The sequence below is a fragment of the Rhinopithecus roxellana genome, chromosome 12 (assembly GCF_007565055.1).
Source record: "Rhinopithecus roxellana isolate Shanxi Qingling chromosome 12, ASM756505v1, whole genome shotgun sequence".
NCBI lineage: Eukaryota > Metazoa > Chordata > Mammalia > Primates > Cercopithecidae > Rhinopithecus > Rhinopithecus roxellana.
The window spans coordinates 111,261,218-111,284,942 of NC_044560.1; the positions used below are offsets into that span (position 1 = coordinate 111,261,218).

The 23,725-nt window shown below is 53.6% G+C and overlaps 1 protein-coding gene and 1 pseudogene across 1 annotated transcript; one reads left to right on the plus strand and one right to left on the minus strand.

Moving 5' to 3' along the window:
• The first annotated feature begins 361 nt into the window (after nucleotides 1-361).
• LOC104666671 lies at nucleotides 362-816 on the plus strand (annotated as a pseudogene).
• A 12,537-nt stretch (nucleotides 817-13,353) lies between these two features.
• On the minus strand, nucleotides 13,354-22,411 carry LRFN3 (leucine rich repeat and fibronectin type III domain containing 3). The gene is made up of 3 exons (XM_010368787.2): nucleotides 21,231-22,411; nucleotides 17,724-19,154; nucleotides 13,354-13,995 (listed from the first exon to the last, which is right to left on the minus strand). The coding sequence occupies exons 2-3, from the start codon at nucleotides 19,136-19,138 to the stop codon at nucleotides 13,524-13,526; spliced, it is 1,887 nt and encodes a 628-aa protein (XP_010367089.2). The 5' UTR covers nucleotides 19,139-19,154; nucleotides 21,231-22,411; the 3' UTR covers nucleotides 13,354-13,523.
• Nucleotides 22,412-23,725: the final 1,314 nt, after the last annotated feature.

Here is a 23,725-nt window from a genome sequence, read left to right on the forward strand (position 1 = left end):
CAGAAGTTTGAGACCAGCCTGGCCAACACGGTAAAGCCCCGTCTCTACTAAGGACCCAAAAATTAGCCGGGCGTAGTGGCATGTGCCTGTAATCCCAGTTACTCCAACTACTCTGGAGGGTGAGGCAGAAGAATTGCTTGAACTGGGGAGGTAGAGGTTTCAGTGAGCTGAGATCACGCCATTGCACTCCAGCCTGAACGAAACTCCGTTTAAAAAAAATTTTAAAAATTTAGAAAAAAAGGTTATGGTGAGATGAAGAGATGGACGAGGGGAGAGGGAGATAGTGTAAGGAATGGAGAGGGAGAGAAGGAAAAAGAGAAGGAAAAAGACCAGCTAAGGCTCCAGCGGACCGCTGGTAGACATGGCCACTTCCCACTTACCCCCAGCAACACTAACGTTAAAGCAGTTCATCAGAAGGCAGCAAGTTCTCCTTTACAGAAGGATTTTCCAAACAATTCAGTAAGTTCCAAATGATTCTGATCGCAAATACCTGGAGGATTGGGCAAGGGAAGAATTCAAAAGAATTCAAGAGGATACAATTCGGATGATGATTACTCAAGGCAATATGCAGCTCAAGGAGTTAGAAAAAACACTTGCTTTAGCAAAATCTTAAGTATAGCATTATTCTGAAGGATTTTCAAAGTCTCCATGTGGTTTGTTGCATTTAGGATTAACAATGGACAACACAAAGCCCAGTCTTACTATTTGTATGTACAATATTTGGTGATAGAGAGTAAAGGAAAACACATCAAAACAGTTGCCTTAACACTGAAAAACATACCCTGCATTTTGAAAATGTTTATGGATGGCTCAGCAGTTTTTAAAAGAAGCAAAAACCACTAACAAATGGTCAGTTTGCACATGAAAGATGCCGGACACAATCATTAGGGAAGTGTAAATCTTTTTCTTTTTTTGAAATGGAGTCTCCCTCTTTCACCCAGGCTGATGTGCAGTGGCTCAATCGCGGCTTACTGCAAGCTCCGCCTCCCGGGTCCACCCATTCTCCTGCCTCAGCCCCCCAAGTAGCTGGGGCTACAGGTGCCCGCCACCATGCCCGGTTAATTTTTTGTATTTTTAGTAGAGATGGGGTTTCACTGTGTTAGCCAGGATGGTCTCGATCTCCAGACCTCGTGATCCACCTGCCTTGGCCTCCCAGAGTGCTGGGATTACAGGGGTGAGCCACCGCGTCCGGCCGGGAGGTGTAAATCTAAACTACCATGAGGCCAGGTGCAATGGCTCATGCTTGTAATCCCAATACTTTAAGAGGCCAAGGTAGGTGGATCACTTGAGGTCAGGAGTTAGAGACCAGCCTGGCCAACATGGTGAAATCTCATCTCTCCTAAAAATGCAAAAATTAACCAGGTGTGGTGGTGCATGCCTGTAGTCCCAGCTACTCGGGAGGCTGAGGCAGGAGAATCACTTGAACCCAGGAAGTGGAGGTTGCAGTGAGCTGTGATTGTGCCTACTGCACTCTAGCCTGGATGACAGAGTGAGACTCTGTCTCAAACAAACAAACAAACAAACAAACAAAAAACTATGAGCTATCACTTCACATTCACTAGAATGGCTGTAATTAAAAAGAGAAATAATAACAAGTGTTGGTGAAGATGTGCAGAAATTGGAACCCTCATACATTGTTGGTGGGAATGTAAAATGGTGCAGCCACTTCAGGAAACAGACTGTCAGTTCCTCAAAAGATGAAACACAGCTGCTGCATGATTTAGCAATTCTACCCCAGGCCCATAACCATTATTTGGCACTAAAAAGAAACGAAGGACTGATATACTGATATATGCTAAACATGGATAAACCTTGAAAACGTTAAGTGAAAGAAGCCAGTCACAAAAGAACACATGATGATTCCATTCATATTAAGTGTCCAGAATAGGCAGAAAGATTAGTGGTTGCCTAGGCTGGCTGTAGGTGGAATGGATTAACTGTTAATGAGTGCAGGGTTTCTTTTTTTTTTTTTTTTTTGAGATGGAGTCTCACTCTGTCACCCAGGCTGGAGTGCAGTGGCACAGTCTAGGTTCACTGCAAGCTCCTCCTCCTGGGTTCACGCCATTCTCCTGCCTCAGCCTCCCGAGTAGCTGGGACGACAGATGCCCGCCACCATGCCGGGCTAATTTTTTGTATTTTTAGTAGAGGTGGGGTTTCACCATGTTAGCCAGGATGGTCTCGATCTCCTGACCTTGTGATCCACCCGCCTCGGCCTCCCAAAGTGCTGGGATTACAGGCATGAACGATCGTGCCCGGCGGGGTGTAGGGTTTCTTTTCAGGGTAATGAAAATATCCTACAGTTAGCCTGTGGTGTTAGGTTGCACAACTCTGAATATACCCAAATCCATTGAGTTGTATCTCAATAAAGCTGAAAAAAAAAAAAAAAAAAAAAAAAGACCAAAGAGAGACAAGAAAGCAATTTATTCCGAGAAAGCCTTTTTTTTTTTTTTTTTTTTTTTTTTTTTTTTTTTTTTTGAGACTGAGTCTTGCTCTGTCCCCCAGGCTGGAGTGCAGTGGCCGGATCTCAGCTCACTGCAAGGTCCGCCTCCCGGGTTCATGCCATTCTCCTGCCTCAGCCTCCCGAGTAGCTGGGACTACAGGCGCCCACCACCTCGCCCAGCTAGTTTTTTGTATTTTTTAGTAGAGACAGGGTTTCACCGGGTTAGCCAGGATGGTCTCGATCTCCTGACCTCGTGATCCGCCCGTCTCGGCCTCCCAAAGTGCTGGGATTACAGGCTTGAGCCACCGCGCCCGGCCTTTTTTTTTTTTTTAAGACGGAGTATCGCTCTTGTTGACCAGGCTGGAATGCAATGGTGAAATCTCAGCTCACCCCAACCTCTGCCTCCCGGATTCAGACGATTCGACGATTCTCCTGCCTCAGCCTCTTGAGTAGCTGGAATTACAAGCATGCACCACCATGCCTCGCTAATTTTGCAGTTTTAGTAGAGATTGGGTTTCTCCATGTTGGTCAGGCTGGTCTCGAACTCCTGACCTCAGGTGATCCGCCCACCTCGGCCTCCCAAAGTTCTGGGATTATGGGTGTGAGCCACCGCGCCTGGCCCTTTTTTTTTTTTTTTTTTTAATAGAATCTTGCTCTGTTGCCCAGGTTGGAATGCAGTGGCGTGATCTTGGCTCACTGCAACCTCTGCCTCCCGGGTTCAAGCAATTCTCCTGCCTCGGTTTTCCGAGTAGCTGAGACTACAGGTGGGTGCCACTATGCCCATCTAATTTTTGTATTTTGAGTAGAGACAGGGTTTCACATGTTGGCCAGGCTGGTCTCGAACTCCTGACTTCAGGTGATCCACCCTCCTCCTCAGTCTCCCAAAGTGCTGCGATTACAGGTGTGAGCCAGTGCACCCAGCATCGGAGGAAGCCCTTTGAATATTGAGGAAGTGGTTGTATTTGGAGAGAGTGAGGGATTTAAGTTTCTCAGACAGAATAAGGGACTGAAGGCACAAGCTGAAGAAGCTGAGACCTGAAGACCATCTTAAGACAAGAGGGGCACAGCTGGGTGTGGTGGCACACACCTGTGGTCCCAGCTACTCGGGAGGCTGAGGTGGAAGGATTGCTTGACCCAGGGAGATCAAGGCTGCAGTGAGCTGAGATAGTGCCACTGGACTCTGGCCTGGGTCACAGAGTGAAGCTCAGTCTCCAAAAATAAAAAAGGTCAGGTACGGTGGTTCATGCCTGTAATCCTAGCACTTTGGGAGGCCAAGGGGGGTGGATCATGAGGTCAGGAGATCGAAACCATCCTGGCTAAGACAGTGAAACGCCATCTCTACTAAAATACAAAAAAATTAGCTGGGCTTGGCAGCGGCTGCCTGTAGTCCCAGCTACTTGGGAGGATGAGGCAGGACAATTGCTTGAACCTGGCAGAGGTTGCAGTGAGCTGAGATTGTGCCACTGCACTCCAGCCTGGGTGACAGAGCGAGACTCTGTCTCAAAAAATAAAAATAAAAATAAATTTAAAAATTAGAAAAGAGGCAGCGGGCCCGGTGGGGAGAGGGGCAGGACTCCTGAGCCTGCTGAGAGAGAAGTTTTCAGCCTCTTTTGAACTTGAGGATCCTAGGAAGGGGGCTGGGAACCTGTGTTCTGAGGATGGAGGGGAGTGGAGATGGGGCTTCTGTGCCTGAGGAAGGGGGGACTGCAGACCTGAACTCCTGAGTTTGGGGAAGGAGGAAGCTAGAGGCCTGGGCTCCTGGATTGTGGAAGCAACCAGAGGCAGAGGCAGGAGATGGCACCAGATGCCTGGATGTGGAAGTCTAGAGGATTTGAGGACAGAGGTTCCCGTCGGAAAACAACGGGCTGTATACATCACTTTCTTCTTCCCAGAACCTCCTTTTAGCTTCCCAGAAGCTGAGAACAATGGAGCTACAGCCTTCAGGGAGGATCTCAGAGAGGAGGGCAAGGCTGGATCTCTAGAAATTGAGAAGCAAGGGACCCTGGGTACAGTTTCCAACTGCCTCTCCCCCAGATGCTAGGAGGTGCACTCAGGCTTCCTTCTCCCCCAGAACATTACCTTTGGTGGGGGGAATAAGGGGAGCATTCAAGAAGGAACCCATGTTCTTTCTTTTTTTTTCTCTTGAGACAGAGTCTCACTCTGTCACCCAGGCTGGAGTGCAATGGGGTGATCTCAGCTCACTACAACCTCCGCCTCCTGGATTCAAGCGATGCTCCTGCCTCAGCCTCCTGAGTATCTGGGATTATAGGCACCTGCCACCACGCCCAGCTAATTTTTGTATTTTTAGTAGAGACGGGGTTTCGCCATGTTGGCCAGTCTGGTCTCGAACTCCTGGTCTCAAGTGATCTCTCCAGCATGGCCTCCCAAAGTGCAGGGATTACAGGCGTGAGCCATCATGCCCAGCCGGAACCCGCTTTCCTTCAATAGCTTCATATGTCACTTGCTTAAGATCCTCCTTCATCATAAGCAGAGGATGTGGTTAGTGTTTCCTTCCAGTCTGAGGTGGGGAACAAACATATGTGCTAGAAACAGAACTGGGGAAGAGGGATGGCGTGGGAAGGGCTGGGATGCTAGAGGCTGAGGAGCTCAGACTGTCCCAGGAACCCTGGGGAGCCATGGGGGTGTCTATGCAGAGGAGGGTTTGGCTTTAGGAAGATCCTGGACCAGAGAAGAGACTGAGGCCAGGAGCCCAGTGCAAGGATCCAGATGGGGCTAGCCCAGGATGGGGCCAGGGCAGGGAGTAAGGGGAGGTGGGGGACATTCAGGAGGCTGAATGGGGGTTGCTCTCCCAGACAGGACCTAGGAGGAGGCATGGGTCCGGGAAGAAGCTGAGGTAGGTGTGGGATCCAGTGGGTGTGTGGGGCCCCAGGGGATGTCCAAGAAGAGGGATCTGGGAAGCTGAGGTAAGCCAGGTCTGGGCTTAGGAGAGATACTGGGGTTGAGGATGGAAATATGGAGGTTGTAACATGGTGAGTTGACTCAGGCCTATAAACTCAACACTTTGGGAGGCTGAGGCAGGTGGATCACGAGGTCAGGAGTTTGAGATCAGCTTGGCCAACATGGTGAAACTCTGTCGCTACTAAAAATACAAAAATTAGCCAGGCATGATGGCACACATCTGTAGTCGCACCTACTCGGGATGCCGAGGCAGGAGAATCGCTTGAACCAGGGAGGTGGAGGTTGTGGTGAGCAGAGATCTCACCATTGCAATCCAGCCTGGATAACAGAGCGAGACTCCGTCTCAAAAAATAAAAAAAGGAAAAGAAATATGAAGGTTGTCAACAGAGAAGAAAAACAGGTATTAGGGGTCGATGTCCCCTAATGTGAGTGGAGAAGCAGGAAGGGGCTCGTTCCCAGCTCCCTGGGGCCAAAGCATTTAGGGGGAAGCTGAAGAGGAAGTTCCCAAGGAACTGCTGTTTTACCCAGAGGGCTGGGGAGAGTGAAGTGAGCCTCAGGGGGTCCACGGAGTCCACGGAGTTGAAGCCAGAACATACCCAGAAGAAAGTCCTTTGAAATCTCACATTTTATACTCAAAATTCTTGCCAATTTTGTATTCACCTCCATCAGTCTATCCATGCGAGTTTTCATATAAAAAGATTTTCAAGTACTTACCAGTGAGTGACATTCTGTAACCTACCCTTCTGCATCCCCCGCCACCCATGGTACAAACTTGCAAGTGAAAATGAGGCTCTGGGTTCATTCTGTGGTTTTGGGATCTCCCAGCCCATCTCCTGCATTGAGATGTCTGTTACCCAAGCATTTAAGGTTCTGATAACCCTGGCCACGCTGGCCTCTCCTCCTCAGTATCACCGACACTCCTAGCCCCTTCCACAGGAAGCCGAGTCCCCCATCTTCTCCCTGGCCACGTGCCCCCATCCATCCTCTCCATGGCAGCTAGACGGATCTTTCTTTCTTTTTTTTTTCTGAGACGGAGTTTCGCTCTTGTTGCCTAAGCTGGAGTGCAATGGTGCAATCTCGGCTCACTGCAACCTCCGCCTCCCGGAAGCGATTCTCCTGCCTCAGCCTCCCAAGTAGCTGGGATTACGTGTATGTGCCACCATGCCCAGCTAATTTTGTATTTTTAGTACAGACAGGGTTTCTCCACGTTGGTCAGGCTGGTCTCCAACTCCAGACCTCAGGTGGTCCGCCCATCTTGGCCTCCCAAAGTGCTGGGATTACAGGTGTGAGCCACTGCACCCGGTTGCCAGATGGATTTTTCTAAAGTGCAAGCCTGACCCTGTCCCTCCACCTTATCACCCTCCACCCTCCATGGCCCCACAGTGCCCTTCTCCCATGGTGCTGCAGCCACACTAAATTCTGGCTCATTCTTCGAGCTTGCAGTCCTTTCCCTTCCTCTTTCTCTGTTGGCTTTTTTTTTTTTTTTTTTTTTTTTTAAGACGGAATCTTGCTCTGTCACCTAGGCGAGAGTGTGGTGGCGGGATCTGGGCTCACTGCAACCTCCGCCTTCCGGGTTCAAGCGATTCTCCTGCCTCAGCCTCCCAAGTAGCTGGGATCGCTGCCACCACGTCTGGGTAATTTTTTGTAGTTTTAGTAGAGACGGGTTTTCGCCATGTTTGCCAGGCTGGTTTTGAACTCTTGACCTCAGATGATTCGCCCGCTTCATCCTCCCAAAGTGTTGGGATTACAGGCGTGAGCCACTGCACCTGGCCCTCTCTTAGCTTTTGTAATAATTTCAAGATAGTGACAGCAGGGCATTAAAACAAGCATAGGGTCCTTCTAAGTTTGGGGCATGGTGCAACCCCACAGTCACACTGCCGTAAAGTTAGCCCTGCCTCAGGAAATCTTGGACTGTTTCCCCACCTCCCATCCCAGGCCCAGTCAGAAACCTCAGAAGGCTTCTTGGCCTTTTGGCTAAGATCAAGCCTCCCAGGTAGCTGGGATTATAGGTGCCCGCCATCACACCCGGCTAATTTTTGTATTTTTAGTAGAGATGGGGTTTCACCATGTTGGCCAGACTGGTCACGAACTCCTGACCTCAAGTGACCCACCTGCCTCAGCTTCCCAAAGTGTTGGGATTACAGGCATGAGCCACTGCTCCCAGCCTTGAACTAGAACTCTGAGGGCAAGGGCGAGGGCTGTGTTGGTCACCACAATGTTCCCAGTGTCACTCCGCACAGGTGAGGACAACAGGAAGCACTGATACCTCTCCTTGCTTTTGCGAGGTATGAGAGGGCACAACCATCAGGGAGGACCCAAAGGCAGGAGGCAGGCCCAGGTTCCACCCTGAACAGAAACATGCTTTTTGGGAGCACCTTTTATCTGATTCTCTCACATATGTGCCCATGCAAAGAGCTGCAAAAGCGTGGCATTAGCCTCAGCCTTGCAGGAGATCACAGGTGTCCCCAGATACTCAGGGCCTTTGTCAGATTTAGCCACCCCAAGACACACGGGTTGGATCTGGCAGTACACAGACAGGGGAGAACCCTGGTATTGGGACTACAGTCACTTCAAGAAAATGCTCCAGCAGCCGGAGCTTTGGTCTAAAAACTGCAGGGTCAAAGGCAGATGAGGAATTGACAGTAGAAGTAGTCGTACTCCCTGAGCTCAGGAAATTGATGGACTTAGCTGGGCAGTTGGACAAGCTAATTATTATTATTTGTAGAGATGGGGTATGGCTATGTTGCCTGGGAGACCACAGCATTTTGGGGGAAGTTAAAGTCCCTAAGGAATTGCTGTTTTATCCACAGGGCTGGGGAGAGTGAAGTGCGCCTCAGGGGGTCCACAGAATTGAGAGGCTGGTCTTGAACTCCTGGGCTCAAGCAATCTTCCCTGAGGGTGGCCTCTCAAAGCACTGGGATTACAGTCATGAGCCACTGTGCCTGGCTGACAGGTAACTTTTTTTTTTTTTTTTGAGACAGGAGTCTCGCTCTGTCGCCCAGGCTGGAGTGCAGTGGCGTGATCTCGGCTTACTGCAAACTCTGCCTCCCGGGTTCACGCCATTCTCCTGCCTCAGCCTCCCCAGTAGCTGGGACTACAGGCGCCTGCCACAACGCCCAGCTAATATTTTTGTATTTTTAGTAGAGACGAGGTTTCACCATGTTAACCAGGATGGTCTCAATCTCCTGACCTTGTGATCCACCCACCTCGGCCTCCCTAAGTGCTGGGATTACAGGCGTGAGCCACCAGGCCCGGTGACAAGCAACATTTTAACTTTAAATCCTAGATACACGTGATTGTGTGTCTGTGTTTCTGCAGGGGGGTGGGGGTGGTCCAGGCATGCTGTGGGGGAACATGGGGGACCCATGCTAGAGGGACCAGCCTGCCCTCCTCCCATCCTTCCTGCTTCCAAATTTGTAATCAGCTACTACCAAGTGTGTGTCCCCCTTCCAGCCCTGCATTTCCTGTGTCCACATTCCCCCTGACCACCCACGGCCACTGCCTCTCAGCCTCCATCCACTGTCTGCCTGCTACTTGAGCCTGGAAAAGGTCCGTCATTCCCATGCTACACAGAAGTCAGCTCCCCCATCTAAGGGGTGGGGCCGTGGATATCAGAGCCCAGTGTCTCACAACTCTTCTTGTCTCTCTGCAATCTTTCTGGAGAACTGGGTGGCGTACAGTAGGGCACACTTTCTGCTGCGTGGGGGGTGGGGGCCTCTGGTAAGGTCGTCTCAAATCTCTCTTCAACCACTTCAGGTGCCAACTTGGTCCCGATCACCCTTCTGCTTGGACTATTGCAGTATCCTCCTACCCCCAGAGCTTCCTTGAGATCAGAGACTGCTACTCTCATTAGACCTCAAAACCCTTCAATGGGCCAGGCGGGGTGGCTCATGCCACCTGTAATCCCAACACTTTGAGAGGGCAAGGCAGGTAGATCACGAGGTCAGGAGTTCGAGACCAGCCTGGCCAACATGGTGAAGCAGTCTCTACTAAAAATACAAAAATTAGCTGGGTGTGGTGGCGCGCACCTGTAATCCCCGCTACTCAGGAGGCTGAGGCAGAATCACTTGAACCCAGGTAGCGGAGGTTGCAGTGAGCCAAGATTGTGCCACTGCACTCCAGCCTAGACGACAATGAGACTCTGTGTAAAAAAACAACAAACCCCAAAAAACCCTTCAACAGCTTCTCATACCACTTAAGAGGACAATCCAGACTCCTCCCAGCAGCCTGTGGGGTCCTGCGTCATCAGCTCCCTTCCTGCTCTCCAGCCTCAACCCAAGGTCACTCTCTTCCCTTCCCTCCTCTACTTCCCTCAGCACAGGCTGTTCCATTTGCATGGAATACCCTTCCCACCCCTTTCGTGGTTAACTCCAACCTGCACATCCTTCAGGTCTCAGCCAGGCCTCCCCTCCTCCAGGAAGCCTCCTCAATCTCTCTTGCTGGGTCAGGGCCCCTGGTTACAGGGTCGTGCACTTCTGTATGTGTCTCCTGCATGGCGCCCCTTGGTCACCGCAGATGCTTACACTTGCTGGTGTGATTATTTAACATCTATGGTCAGATCTGTAATCCCAGCACTGTGGGAGGCCAAGGCAGGAGAACCACTTGAGGTCAGGAGTTCAAGACCAGTCTGCAAACATAGTGAGACCCCCATCTCTACAAAAATACAAAAATTAGCTGGGTGTGGTGGCACATGCCTATAATCCCAGCTACTGGGGAGGCTGAGGTAGGAGGATCACTTGAGCCTGGGAGGTGGAGGCTGCAGTGAGCCATGATCGTGCCACTGCACTACAGCCTGGGCGACATCGAGACTCTGTCTTAAAAAAACAAACAAAAAAAAAACACCTCAGAAACCATTTGTGTCACCATCAAATGGTGAGCCCTGCGAAGGCAGCACCTGTGCTGTATTTGTTCAGCAATGAATCCCCAGCACACTGCACACAGAAAGGATTGCTCACATTTAAAAATGAGGGTTTAGGGCCGGGCGCAGTGGCTCACACCTGTAATCCCAGCACTTTGGGAGGCTGAGGTGGGTGGATCACGAGGTTAAGAGATCAAGACCATCCTGGCCAACACGGAGAAATAAAGAAATTAGTCGGGCATGGTGACAGGCGCCTGTAATCCCAGCTACTCGAGAGGCTGAGGCAGAAGAATCGCTTGAACCCAGGAGACGGGGGTTGCAGTGAGCCCAGATCGTGCCATTGCACTCCACTCCGGCTGCGACAAGAGCGAGCCTTCATCTCAAAAAAAAAAAAAAAGAGGATTTAGGAACAGTGCCCTCTGGCTCCCCCTGATGGGAGCAACTGGTAATTGTAGCCAGCCCTAGGCACCACCCCCTACCCCCCGCCCCCCGCACCCCCGACTATCCTCCCTCCCTAGGCTCCTTTTCTTTCTTTCTTTTCATTTTATTTGATTTATTTATTTATTTATTTTGAGATGGAGTCTCGCTCTGTCGCCCAGGCTGGAGTGCAGTGGCCAGATCTCGGCTCACTGCAAGCTTCACCTCCCAGATTTACGCCATTCTCCTGCCTCAGCCTCCCGAGTAGCTGGGACTACAGGTGCCCGCCACCTCGCCCGGCTAGTTTTTTGTATTTTTTAGTAGAGACGGGGTTTCACCGTGTTAGTCAGGAGGGTCTCGATCTCCTGACCTCGTGATCCGCCCGTCTCGGCCTCCCAAAGTGCTGGGATTACAGGCTTGGGCCACCGCGCCCAGCCTCCTTTTCTATTTTTTTGGAGACAGGGTGTCGCTCTATGGCCCAGGCGAGTGCAGTGGCGCAATCCTAGCTCACTGCAGCCTCGAACTCCTGGGCTCAAGTGATCCTCCCGCCTTAGCCTCCTGAGTAGCTGGGACCATAGGTTCGAGCCACCATTCCCCGCTCCTAGGCCCCTTTCCCCAAGACTCATGCCCTCACTCTTCTTGATGACCTCACCTGACTTCAGCTGCCCAAGGCTAACCAACAAGAAGAAGGACCTCATGATGCTGCTGGGGCCTTGGGGAGTGAGGGGTGGTCAGACCGGGTACCCCAGGACTCAGGCTGGCCCCATGACTCATGGCATAGTATGTTCAAGGCCTAGATCCCCCAGAAAAGCTGTGGCAGAATCTAGGATGTGTGATCCCATGAGGTCACGGTCATGTGCCCCAGGTCATGAGTAGGGCCAGTTCAACTTGGGCTCTCTTTACCATGCCCTCACGCCAGTGTCCCTCCAGGTAACAGACCCCAGGTTCCTTCCACACTTCTGCCTCTGGGGACATCACTAGTGAAGCCCTGAGTTCAGGGGGTGCTATTCCTCTTACTGCCAACCCCATTCCTGGATCTCCAAGGAGGCTCAACATCTCCTAGGCCAGGGTTTGGTTCTACAAATCTCCAGGCTTGTTGTGCCATGGGGCCTAGGGCAGCCCAAGACAGAGGAAGGACCTGCCCTGCAGAGACATGGGGCTGAAAGGTCCAGATCAACCCAGACTCCAGGCCCACAGGTTGACAGGGGTTGCACCCTCTAGCTACACTTTCTTACCCCCTCCTCTCAAATCAGCTGAATCTGCCATCTGCCCCAACTGACCCCCTAACACTGCTCTCCGGGGCGTCACCACAGCCTTTATTTATATCATTGCACACAAGAGTCTCTCGGGTCTGAATTGCTTGGTCTTCTTCCCCCTGCCCCTCTGCCTGCTGTTCCTGTTTAGTCTTTGTTAGGTTTTTCTTTGCATCACCCTTAAATATGGAAAGTCCCTAGCCAGGGGCAGTGGCTCACACCTGTAATCCCAGCAATCCAGGAGGCTGAGGAGGGAGGATCACTTGAGGCCAGTTTGGGATCAGCCTGGGCAATATAGCGAGACCCCATCTCTTTAAAAAAAAAAAAGTCCCATAGTGGGGACTTGGAACCACCCCCCACAAGAGGCCGTCTTAACCCTAGCAGCATCAGTTCCCGTCTCTGCTGACAAAGCCCTCATTTCTGTTCCCAGCTTCAGCCTCAGACCAGGGTTCCTGCAGCCTCCTGAATGCCACACCCTGGACATCCTCAGGGCCCCTACATCTACCAAGTTCCCCACCGGGCATATCATCTTTCCCAAACCTGCTCCTCCTCCCTGGTCCTGTATCAGGGTAGTCCCCACCATCTCCCTGCCCCACCCCACGGCCCCGCAGCTCCATAACCCACTGCCTCAGCTTCCCACAGCTTCCCGAGTGTCTCTATCAACCCACTCCCTTTTCTTGTCCCCCAGCTCAGCTGATCCAACGTTGTCCTCATGCACCCAGGTCCCTGCCCCAGCCTCCCCTGGAGCTCCCAGCTTCAGTCTTCCCCTTGGGTCCACCCTCCTCAGAGCACTAGAAGGATCTTCCTAAAGCCCCAATCTGACCCCATCCCTCCCTTGCATACAACCCTCCATGGCTCCCCAGTACCATCAGGCCACAGTCTGAGCTCCTCAGCCTGGAGGTCCTAGACCCTGCTCAACCCTCCTGCCTCACCTCTACCATAGCACCCCCAGTGCCCAGGGCACACCACCACCTTGCTTGTGCTGTGCCCTCTGCCTGAAAGACCTTTCCTTCTGCTCTTTGCCCAGTTATCTCTTTCAAATGTCATTCTCAGATCACATGTCCTCCTCCAGGAAGCCCTCCCTGACCACACCTGGGGCTGAGCAGGGTACCTCTTCTGGACTGTCACAATCCCCCAGGCTTCCCTCATCCCCACATCCCTGGTCACTCTGGGCTATCACTGTCTGGTGATGTGTCTGTCTCCCATTTGACTTTAGGCCCCTGCGGGCAGGGCTCAGGGCTCTCTGGATCACCACAGCATCCCCCAACCCAGGGCATGCCCAGAGCAAACACACAGGGAACATCTATTGTCTGAATGGATCACCATCCTCAGCCTCCTCCAGCGTCCTCAGACTGAACTGGGCAGGGTGGGGTGGGGGATGTCTCTCCCCAAAGGAGGCATTCCCCAGCTCCAGACCCCGCTCCATCCCCCAACCCCCATAGACAGAGACGAGGGCAAGGGTCTAGGCCCAAGCTTAGAAAAATAGGACTTTCTTGTTGTGCCCTGTGTCCCCGACACCCTCCCCATCAGAGTTTTAAAAACCATGAGCAATTTGGTGAGTCTGAGGCCAGGTCCCACAGGGTGTCCGGGTCCTGCTGTCCGTGGGGCCAGAGAAGCCTTGGGGGGGGGCGCCTGGCTAGGGTCCCACAGGTTCGTGGCCGGGCCCCCAGGGCTCGCAGTCCAGCTGGACCACGGTGTGGGCCCTGAGCGCCGCCGGCTCAGGGGCGGGCGGGGCGGGCGTGGGCGTGGGGCCCAGGGCGCCATTGGTCTGGGAGCAAACGCTGCTGACAGGCGCAGGAGTCTTGGCCTTGCCGGGGGGCTGGCCGCCGTGCACCTTGTAGCGCATCAGCAGCACGAAGATGAAGACCAGTACCGAGGCCACGATGACGCCGCCCAGCGCGATGATCATCGTGCCACCCAGGAAGGGAGCGTGCGGCGCCCCGCATGGCCGCAGCGCGGGTTCGGTGGAGAAGTGGGCGCAGCCCACAGGCCGTGTGGCTGTGAGCCCCGTGGCGCTGTCCTCGTACACGGCGAGCACGCACAGGTCGTAGGCCCGGCCCGACGCCAGGTCCGTCAGCAGGAACGAGCGGCTGTCCGCCGGGATCATCCTGCAGGGCAGGCAAGTTGGGGTCAGGTCTCAGGCTGCCCAGCCCCCATCCTGTGCTTCCCCCACCAAACTCCCTGCGGGGCTAGGCTTCCCACCAGTCTACTGCCTCATTTCATTTTACCCAGTGAGCTTCCTCTCACCACCACCCCAATTCCCTTTGGTCTGACATCCCATTCAGCCACCTGACTGATATCCCTCCAGTGTTGGCCAATTTCACTCTAGCCCATCCTCTCACATATCCTCATAGCCTGCTGCCCAATTTCACTCTAGTCCCACCGCCCGATTTCTTTAACAGCTCACCACATGAGTTCTTCCAATCCATCCTGTTTCTTTTCTTTTTTTCTGTTTTCTCAGAAACAGGGTCTTGCTCTGTTGCCCAAGCTGGAGTGCAGTGGCATGATCACGGCTCACTGCAGCCTCTAACTCCTGGACTCAAGTCATCCTCCTGCCTCAGCGTCCTGAGTAGCTGGAACTACAGGCATGCACTACCATGCCCAGCTAATTAAAAAAATTTTTTTTGTAGAGATGGGCTCTTGCTATATTGCCCAGGCTGGTCTCAAACTCCTGGCCTCAAATTCCTGGCTTCAAGGCAGTCCAGCCTCCTGCCTTGGCCTCCTTAAGTATTGGGATTACAGGCGTGAGCCACCACACCTTGCCAGTTTCATTTTATACCCAACTGCCCAATTTTCTTTTTGCACTGCCCATGCAATTTCCCTCCAGTCTGCAGCCCAGCTCTGCTCTAGCCTCCCTGCCCAATTTTGCCCCAATCCTCTGCCTGATTTCACTCTGGCCCCACTGCCAGTCATCTCTCCAGTTCACCACCTAATTCTGCTTTAACCCTGTCCAATTTCCCTCTAATTTAATCCTTTTGTCTTCTAGCCACCCCCCATCCAATTTCCCTCACATTGTACCTCCCAGTCTCCTCCAGACCCTTGCCAATTTCCCTCTGGTTCCCTTACTTCCTGTAGCCTATGCCAAATTTCCCTTTTCCAGCTGCCTGATTTACCTCTAGTGCACAGCTAGGATTCTCTCCAATCGAACCACCTGATCTCCCTGTACCGCTACTGACCGATTTCCTTGTAACCTGCCAATAAATGTCCCCCAGCCCTATTGCCTTATGATTATGACTGTATCAATAGCCTGTTTTCCAATGAGTGCTGTCGTCTGATTCCCTTTTCATTAAACTAACGTGCCTAAATCACTGCTGCTTTCTTTTTCTCCCTGTTGCCTTATTTCTCCCAGCTCTGTCACCTGCTTCTCTTTTATCTCTGTTGGCAGGTTTCTATTTATCTTTTTCTTTCTTGTTTCCATTTAATCCTTACCACCCAATTTCACTATAGTTTCTTTTGTAGCTGGGCACCCTGTTGGAGAGTTGACTTGTCTTGTCACCTGTTTTATTCCTAGGCTATTCTAATGAGAGAGGTACAGGGAACTCCGTGGTTGCCTGGGGCAGGGTGACTGTCTAGGAGAGCATTCATTCCATTCCCCACCTGGCAAGATGGCCAGGACTTGTGTGACTTTTTTTTTTTTGAGATGGAGTCTCACTCTGTCACCCAGCCTGGAGTGCAGTGGCGCAGCCTTGGCTCACTGCAACCTCCGCCTCCCAGGTTCAAGCGATTCTCCTGCCTCAGCCTCCTGAGTAGCTGGGACTACAGGCTTATGCCACCACGCTCAGCTAATTTAGTAGAGATGGGGTTTCACTGTGTTAGCCAAGATGGTTTCAAACTCCTGACCCAGTGATCCACCGCCTCAGCCTCCCAAAGTGCTGGGATTACAGGCGTGAGCCACCAAGCCCGGCCGACTTGTGTGATTTTCAGGGGCAGGGCTTTCGTGGAATCTTCCGAGTCATGTCTGAGAAACGGAGTAGAATGAGCTCAGTGGGTTGCCAGAACTGAAATGGAAATCATGTGGTCTTTTCTTGAGGTGTTGGCCCCAAGGGAGGGAAAGGACATCCAGGTACTGGGTCCCCAAGGCACAGACCTCAGCCCTGGGGAGGTCCAGTCTTTACAGCCAGGCCTTGGGACTGCACCCTTGGCCCAGCCTGGTCGTGAGGACAGGGACTCACCCACAGCCGCAGTCCATCCATGCAAGGTTGAACTTTGGTAAGAGGTGTCAATGGCACCTGGGTCCACAGCCACCACTGCTGACCACGTGTGGTCACCACAGATGTGCTGAGTGCTCTCCAGCTTGGAGGGACAAGCTGGACTGAGCCACCTCTTGGAGTATGTAAACCCCAGGTTCTGTGTTTGCAACAACAGAAGAGAGAAGAAAATCCCCCCCAAGTGTGGCAAATTGGGTATTTCTGTTTACCTGGCAAAAGGAACTTGAACTAGGTTTGATTTGATTTAGAAAATAAAAAACCTATGCCGCGTGTGGTGGTTCACGCCTGTAATCCCAGCATTTTGGGAGGCTGAGGCAGGTGGATCACCTGAGGTCAGGACTTCGAGACCAGCTTGGCCAACATGGTGAAACCCCATCTCTACTAAAAATAAAATGCAAATATTAGCTGGATGTGGTGGTGCATGCCTCTAATCCCAGCTACTCGGGAGGCTGAGGCACGAGAATCGCTTGAACCTGGGAAGTGGAGGTTGTAGTGAGAGATTGCACCACTGCACTCCAGCCTGGGTGACAAAGTGAGACCCTGTCTCAAAAAAAAAAAATCTGGGCCGGGCGTGGTGGCTCACACCTGTAATCCCAGCACTTTGGGAGGCCGAGGTGGGCGGATCACAAGGTCAGGAGATCGAGACCATCCTGGCTAACATGGTGAAACCCCGTCTCTACTAAAAATACAAAAAAATTAGCCGGGCATGGTGGCGGGCATCTGTAGTCCCAGCTACTCGGGAGGCTGAGGAAGGAGAATGGCGTGAACCCAGGAGGCGGAGCTTGCAGTGAGCCGAGATCACGCCACTGCACTCCAGCCTGGGCGACCAAACAAGACTCCGTCTCAAAAAAAAAAAAAAAAAAAAAAAAATCTGGATGTCACTATATTAGAACTTGAAACATGGAATAGTTCACACCACACACACCCGAAGCCTAGTCTCTATCGAACCTCCTCCCTGCAATTTTCATTCTAACCTCTGGTCCAATTTCTTTTTCTAACAGAGCTGCTTATTTCATTTTTTCTGGGCTCCCTGTGCTTTCCTGTTTGATCTCCTTTTCTTCCTGCTGCCCAGCTAGTATCTAGTCCTGTCATCTGGAAAACCTGGTGTTTCTCTCTTTATCTTTACAACTTAAATTTATTTTTATCCCCTTATCTCCCCCACCCACCCTTGCCCATTAACATTTTATTCTTCTGCCCTGATTACTTTCTCCTCCCGCTGCCTGGTTTCCTTTTCATGTTTGCTACTACTATTTATTCTTGCTGCCTAATTTCTTTTTACCCATGCAGCCTGATTTCTTTTATCCTTATTGCTTGATCTTTTTTAGCCCTGTAGCCTGATTTATTTTAACACTTGCTGTCTCATTTGCTTCGTCCTTCTTGTCTGACTTCTTTTTATCACTGCTGTCAGATTTCATTGACTCTTTCTGCCAGATTCTTGTTATCCTTGCTGCCTGATTTCTTTTACTTTTGCTGCCTGATTTCTTTTACTTTTGCTGCCTGATTTCTTTTGGAACCTTCCAGCACCATTTATCAGTTGTGCTTCGGTGTAGGGTTTTAGTAGGTGTACCCTCAACCCTCCCCTTGCCTCACTCCCCCATCCAAGCTACCCCAGTGCCTGGACCCTGCACCTGTAAACGAGGATGTCATCAGCTGAGCTGTTGTACTGGATCTGGTACATGCGGATGCCCGGGATAGGCTGCTGATCCGGCCACTGGACGAGAGCAGCTGTGGCCCCGTGCTCAGTCACCTGGACGCCACGGTCGGTAGGGGGCCCAGTGTCGACCGCCTTGGCAGAGGCAGAGGCAGCTGAGGGTGGGGTGAGAGCATCAGGATCCCCGTCCCGCGGGGGGTCACAGCTGGTGCTGTTGGCTAGCTGAGGAGGCGGTGGGGGGCCCACAGTCAGCTCCACGGCAGCTGTGGCCTCACCAGCTGCATTGGCCGCGATGCAAGTGAAGATGCCACCATCACCCGGCTCGGTGACCAGCAGCTCCAGCGTCCCATTGGGGAAGGCGCGGGCACGGCTCGAGTTGCCCAGTAGCCGGCCCTGGGGTGACACCCAACGCACACGGGGCTCTGGGTCCCCCACTGCCCGGCAGCGCAGGGCAGCTGGCCGACCTACGGGCACTGCCAGGGGTGGTGAGCGGTGAGTCACCACGGGTGGCTCGCAGACAAACTCCTCCTCGCCCACCGCCCAGAAGTAGCGGCCACCCAGAGCGGGTGGGGACGCACAGGCTTCGAGGTCATCCTCCCGTGCCAGGCGACGCAGCCACACCAGCTCGCAGTTGCAGTGCAGTGGGTTCCCGCCAAAGGCCAGCACCAGGGCAGAGGCGGGCGAGCCCCGGGGCCTGGCAAGCAGGGGCAGGCGGGAGAAGAGCGGGTCGGGTGGGATTGTGGTCAGGCGGTTGGAGGTCATGTCCAGCCGGGCCAGCTTGTGCAGGCGGGAAAAGGCGCCGGCGGGCACGGAAGCCAGCAGGTTGTGGTCAAGGCCCAACGTGTTGACATTGCCCAGGCGGCCCAGGGCCTCCCAGGGCAGCTGTTCGAGGTTGTTGTAGGAGAGATCGAGGTCCTCCAGCGTCTCGGCACAGTCATCCAGGGCGCCGGCCGCCAGCGCTGCCAGTTGGTTGTTGCTAAGGATGAGGTGGCGCAAGTTGACCAGGCCACGCAGCTGGCCCTCGCCCAGTGAGGTCAGCCGGTTGCCATCCAGGTGCAGCGCACGCAGGGCCCGTAGGTCAGCGAAGGCACCAGCGGCCACGTGGCGGATGGTATTCCGAGACAGGCTCAGATGCAGCAGGCCCGTCATGTTGGCCAGGTCGCGGCGGCGCACAGAGGCGATGAAGTTGTCTGCCAGCCGCAGCTCAGCTGCCCGGCGGTCCAGCGAGGGAGGCACGAACAGGAGGCCCGCCCCTGGGCACAGCACGCTTAGGGGCAGCGACTGTGTCTGGCAGCGGCAGCGGCGGGGACACGGGCTTGGTGTGGCTGACTGGGGTGGAGATGAGGCGGGGGCCAGTGGCAGCAGGCACAGGAGCAACGGGAGGATGGCCATCGCGGGCAGGAGTGTCCTGCGGGGAAGAGGTGAGGCGTGAGGGCAGAAGAGGGGTTCTACAGGGGATGGGGGTGGTCTGAGACCAGGAGAGAAGGTCACAGTGGGCTGAGGGCAGAAGGGCTGGTCAAAGACCGTCAGATGTGACCAAAAGCCAGAGGAAGGCCAGGTGCGGTACCTCACACCTGTAATCCCAGCATTTGGGGAGGCTGAGGCAGGAGGATGGCTTGAGGCCAGGAGTTCAAGACCAGCCTGGGCAACAAAGTGAGACCGTGTATCTATTATACAAAAATTCTCAAAAATTCTCAATTATACAAAAAATTAGCTGGGGTTGCCTGGGTGCGGTGGCTCACGCCTGTAATCCCAGCACTTTGGGAGACCGAAGTGGGCAGATCACGAGGTCAGGAGATTGAGACTATCCTGGCTAACACGGTGAAACCCCATCTGTACTAAAAATACAAAAAAGTAGCCGGGCATGGTGGCAGGCACCTGTAGTCCCAGCTACTCGGGAGGCTGAGGCAGGAGAATGATGTGAACCTGGGAGGTGGAGCTTGCAGTGAGCCGAGATTGCGCCACTGCACTCCAGCCTGGGCGACAGAATGAGACTGTTCAAAAAAAAAAAAAAAAAATTAGCTGGGCATAGTGGCGCCCACCTGTGGTCCTAGCTACGTGGGACGCTGAGGTGGGAGGATCAGTTTGAGCCCAAGAGTTTGAGGCTGCAGCGAGCTATGACTGTGCCACCACACTACAGCCCGGGCAACAGAGCGAGCCTCTGTCTCTCCAAAAGAAAAAAGAAAAGAAATGGTCAGAGAAATGACAGCTGGTTTGGGTGAGTGGTAGGAAAACCACAGGGCTTTAGACATGGTCAGAGATGGTCAAAGCTGGCCATGGGGAGACGGGGCAGCCAGGGTGGCAGGAATGATCAGAAGTGATCAGATATGACCAAAGAAGAGAAGGGGTTAGAGATGGTCAGGAAGATGAGTGGTGGACAAAGAGAAGGGAGAGCATGGATTGGGCTCAGATCTGGGGGAGATGACCATGTCAGAGACACGTGGTCAGAAACGGCCCAAAGCCAGCAAGGCGGTCAGAGAGGAGGAAAAGGATAGACATGGCAGAGTCAGTGGGAGTCCAGGACAGCTGCTCAGGAGGATGGTGCGGGAAGAGGTCATAGGAGACAGGAAAGGCAGCAGAGATGTTTGAGATGATCAGAGGGAATCAGCCAGCGAGAGAGAGAGGAGAGGTGGCCAGAGATGGTCAGAGGGCATCAGTGAATGAGAAAGAGAGGAGAGGCAGCCAGAGATGGTCAGAGAGCATCAGCGAGTGAGAGAGAGGAGAGGTGGCCAGAGATGATCAGAGGGTATCAGCGAGCGAGAGAGGAGAGGTGGCCAGAGATGGTAAGAGGGTTGCAGACTGGGAGTTAGGGTCAGGGGTGGGAAGAGGGCAAGAGCAGTGGGAGAGATGGCTAGAGAAAGGGAAAGGTGGCCAGAGGAAGCTGGAGAGGAGAGATGGACAGAGGCGGCTGGAGAGAAGAGTGGTGGACAGCAATGTCAAAGATGGATGGGGACGGTCACAGACCCAGGCTTAGATTCAGGGGTGGAGAAAGAGCAAGACAGCTGGTGAATGATGATTAGAGAGGCACAGTGGACACAGATGTCAGCGATGGTCACTGAGAAGCAGCAGGAAGAGGCAACTGGAGAGAGGACCTGTGGACAGGGGTGTCACAAAGATGATCAGAGAGAGAAAAGGGGAACAGAGATGGCCATTGAGAGGACAGGTGGAGAAAGAAGACCAGAGAGAGGAGTGGTGGACAAGAGAGGTGGTGGAGATGGTAGGACAGACAGCGAGAGGCTGTAAGGGTTGCAGGGGTCAGAGACCTGGAGGTACCATCAACTAGGGCAGGGGAGGTCAGAGAGGGGCAGGGCTGGCCAGTGTCCAGAGAGTGTTTGGAGCAGAGCAGGAGCTGAAGGTAGACCCACAGGGAAATGTCTTTTTTTCTGGAGAAACCCCAATAGTGCCAAAGGGTGCCTGGTACTGTAACCCGCAGCCACAACGCTCCTCCCAGCCCCTCCCCACCTGGAGGTTTCAGCAGCCTTACCTGAGCTAGAAGCTGCCCCAGGGAGCAGAGTTCTAGCTCCAGGGGAGTCAGAGGTCAGGACTCTGGAGGGAGCATCTGGTCATGCCTTTCCTGTCCCCAAGGCTTCTGTAGAGGGACTGTGTCCTGACTAGGCTCAAATCTGTGGCAACGGAGTCTCCAGACTTTAATACTTGGGGTCCCAGACCCCAAAATATTGGGCCTCTAGGGTCCAGTTTTAGGGGTCCAGTTTGGGTTGTTCAGGGTCAGGGTCTCCCAGGTCCAGTCTTGGGATGCTAAGCAGCCAAACGGTGGGGTTTAGAGTCTGAGATCCGATACCAGGGTGGTGCATTCAGATACTGGGGTGCTGAGTCAAGATTGGGAGGTCTCAAGTCCCAGATTTCAGCATTCAGGTCTGCAGCAAGGACTTCAGGCCCAAACTCGGGTTCAGGCCCCTTGGAATCCCACAGTCCAGATCTTGGAATTTGAGGCCTGAATCCCAGGGTTCAGGTCCCCAAGAGTGGGTTCCAGCGTACAGTATTGGAAATCCAGTCCCAGATTTCAAGGTCCCAGGCGCAGAATTCAGAGTTCAGCTCCAGGCTTGAGGTTTTATATGTCAAATATTGGGGTTCTGCTCCAAATATTGGGGTCTGTGTTCCAAATTGTGGGGTTCCGGCTCCAAATGTTGAGGTCCCAGTGACCGATGTTGAGATTCCAGCCCCATATATTGGGGTTCAGGCTCCAGATCTTGGGGTTCCACGGCCGGATCTGGGGGTGCTGGTCCCAGATCAGGGTTCCAGGCTCGGGTTTCCGGAACTCCCGGTTCAATCTCGGGGTGCAGGCCCCCGAGGTGGAGGTTAGGGCGCGGGGTCCGGGGCGGCAGCGTCCCGGCTGGCTTCCTGGGCTGCGGCGGAGGCTGACTCGGAGGGAGGGGACCGGCTGCGGTGGGGAGGGGGTCGACCGGGCAGCCCCAGGGCCGGGTGGGGCGAGGCCTGGGAGCGGAGGGACGGACAGACAGACTGGGACACGCGGGATGGAGGCACCGCAGCGCAGGCAGGGGCACAGGGGGGAGGGGCCGCGCTCAGAGACCCCTCCCCCGCCAGGGCCGGGGCGGGGGCCGGGCGGGGGCCGGGCTGGAGGGCCGGGTCCGGGCGCTCCCGCGGCCTCCTCGCCGGGAACCCAGGGAAGCGCGCGCACCCGCGCTTAAAGGCGCAGGCTCCGCGCGCACCCGCGCTTAAAGGCGTAGGCACCCGCCCCTTCTCTCAAAGACGCACCCCGGCCCCACCTCCCATGGAGTCGCCCTGGCGCTGCTGGGAACGAGAATCCCTGGATACGGAGAGACTGTGAGACAGAGAGACAGAGAAGAACAGAGATACAGAAAGGCAGACAAAAAGATGGGCAGGCTTAGATTGATGGACAGAGAGGAGTAACTGGAAAGAGGCAGAGGGACAGATTGAAACACACATATTCGAGACATGGAAATGCACAGAGACAGCGAGACACAGAGAGAGATGGAGTGACAAGAGATAAGGACAAGTCAGAGAAAGCAACAGATAGAGACGTGCGTGCGCGCGCACACACAGACACACACACACACACACACGCTCTAAGACGCAGCACCTGGGCTGTGAGAATGGTATGTGTGTATGTGCATTCAGTAACCATTCATAGCCTTGAGTGTAGCGCCTCATTCCAGAGCCACTGGCCCCCCAAACCTGTTTCTTTCTGCCCCCCTATCTCAGCACCACCTCCCTGGAATGTCCTTTCCACGGGTGGAGTTTCCTTACCTGGCCATGCCCAGCAACAGGCTTGATCTTTCAGGCCAGAGGGGCTCCTTCCCAAGGCACCTTTCTCTGGCTGCAAGAGGGAAAACTTGTGCGATCTGGGATTAGAGAAAGACCTCAAGACACACTGACAGCCGGGCGCGGTGGCTCACGCCTGTAATCCTGGCTCTTTGGGAGGCCGAGGCGGGCGGATCACTTGAGGTCAGACGTTGGAGACCAGCCTGGCCAACATGGAGAAACCCCGTCTCTACTAAAAATACAAAAATTAGCCGGGTGTGGTGGCGGCACCTGTAATCCCAGCTACTCGGGAGGCTGAGGCAGGAGAATCGCTCCAACTCGGGAGGTGGAGATTATAGTGATCCAAGATCACACAACTGCACTCCAGCCTGGGGAACAGAGCGAGGCTAAATAAATAAAACAAAAATAAAAATAATAATTATCTGGGCGTGGTGTCACATGCCTGTAATCTCAGCTACTCAGGAGCCTGAGGCAAGAGAATTGCTGGAACCTGAGAGGCACAGTTTGCAGTAAGCCGGGATCACACCGCTGCACTCCAGCGTGGGCAACAGAGTGAGACTCTGTCTGAAAAAGAAAAGAAAAGAAAAGAAAGACACATTGACCAAATATGCTCGAGATGGGGGAGAAGATAGGAAATGGGGTAGAGATGAGGGCTGGCCAGATTGACCCAGATAAATGTGTCTACTGTCTTCCTCTCCCCTTCCCACTCAGGTTCAC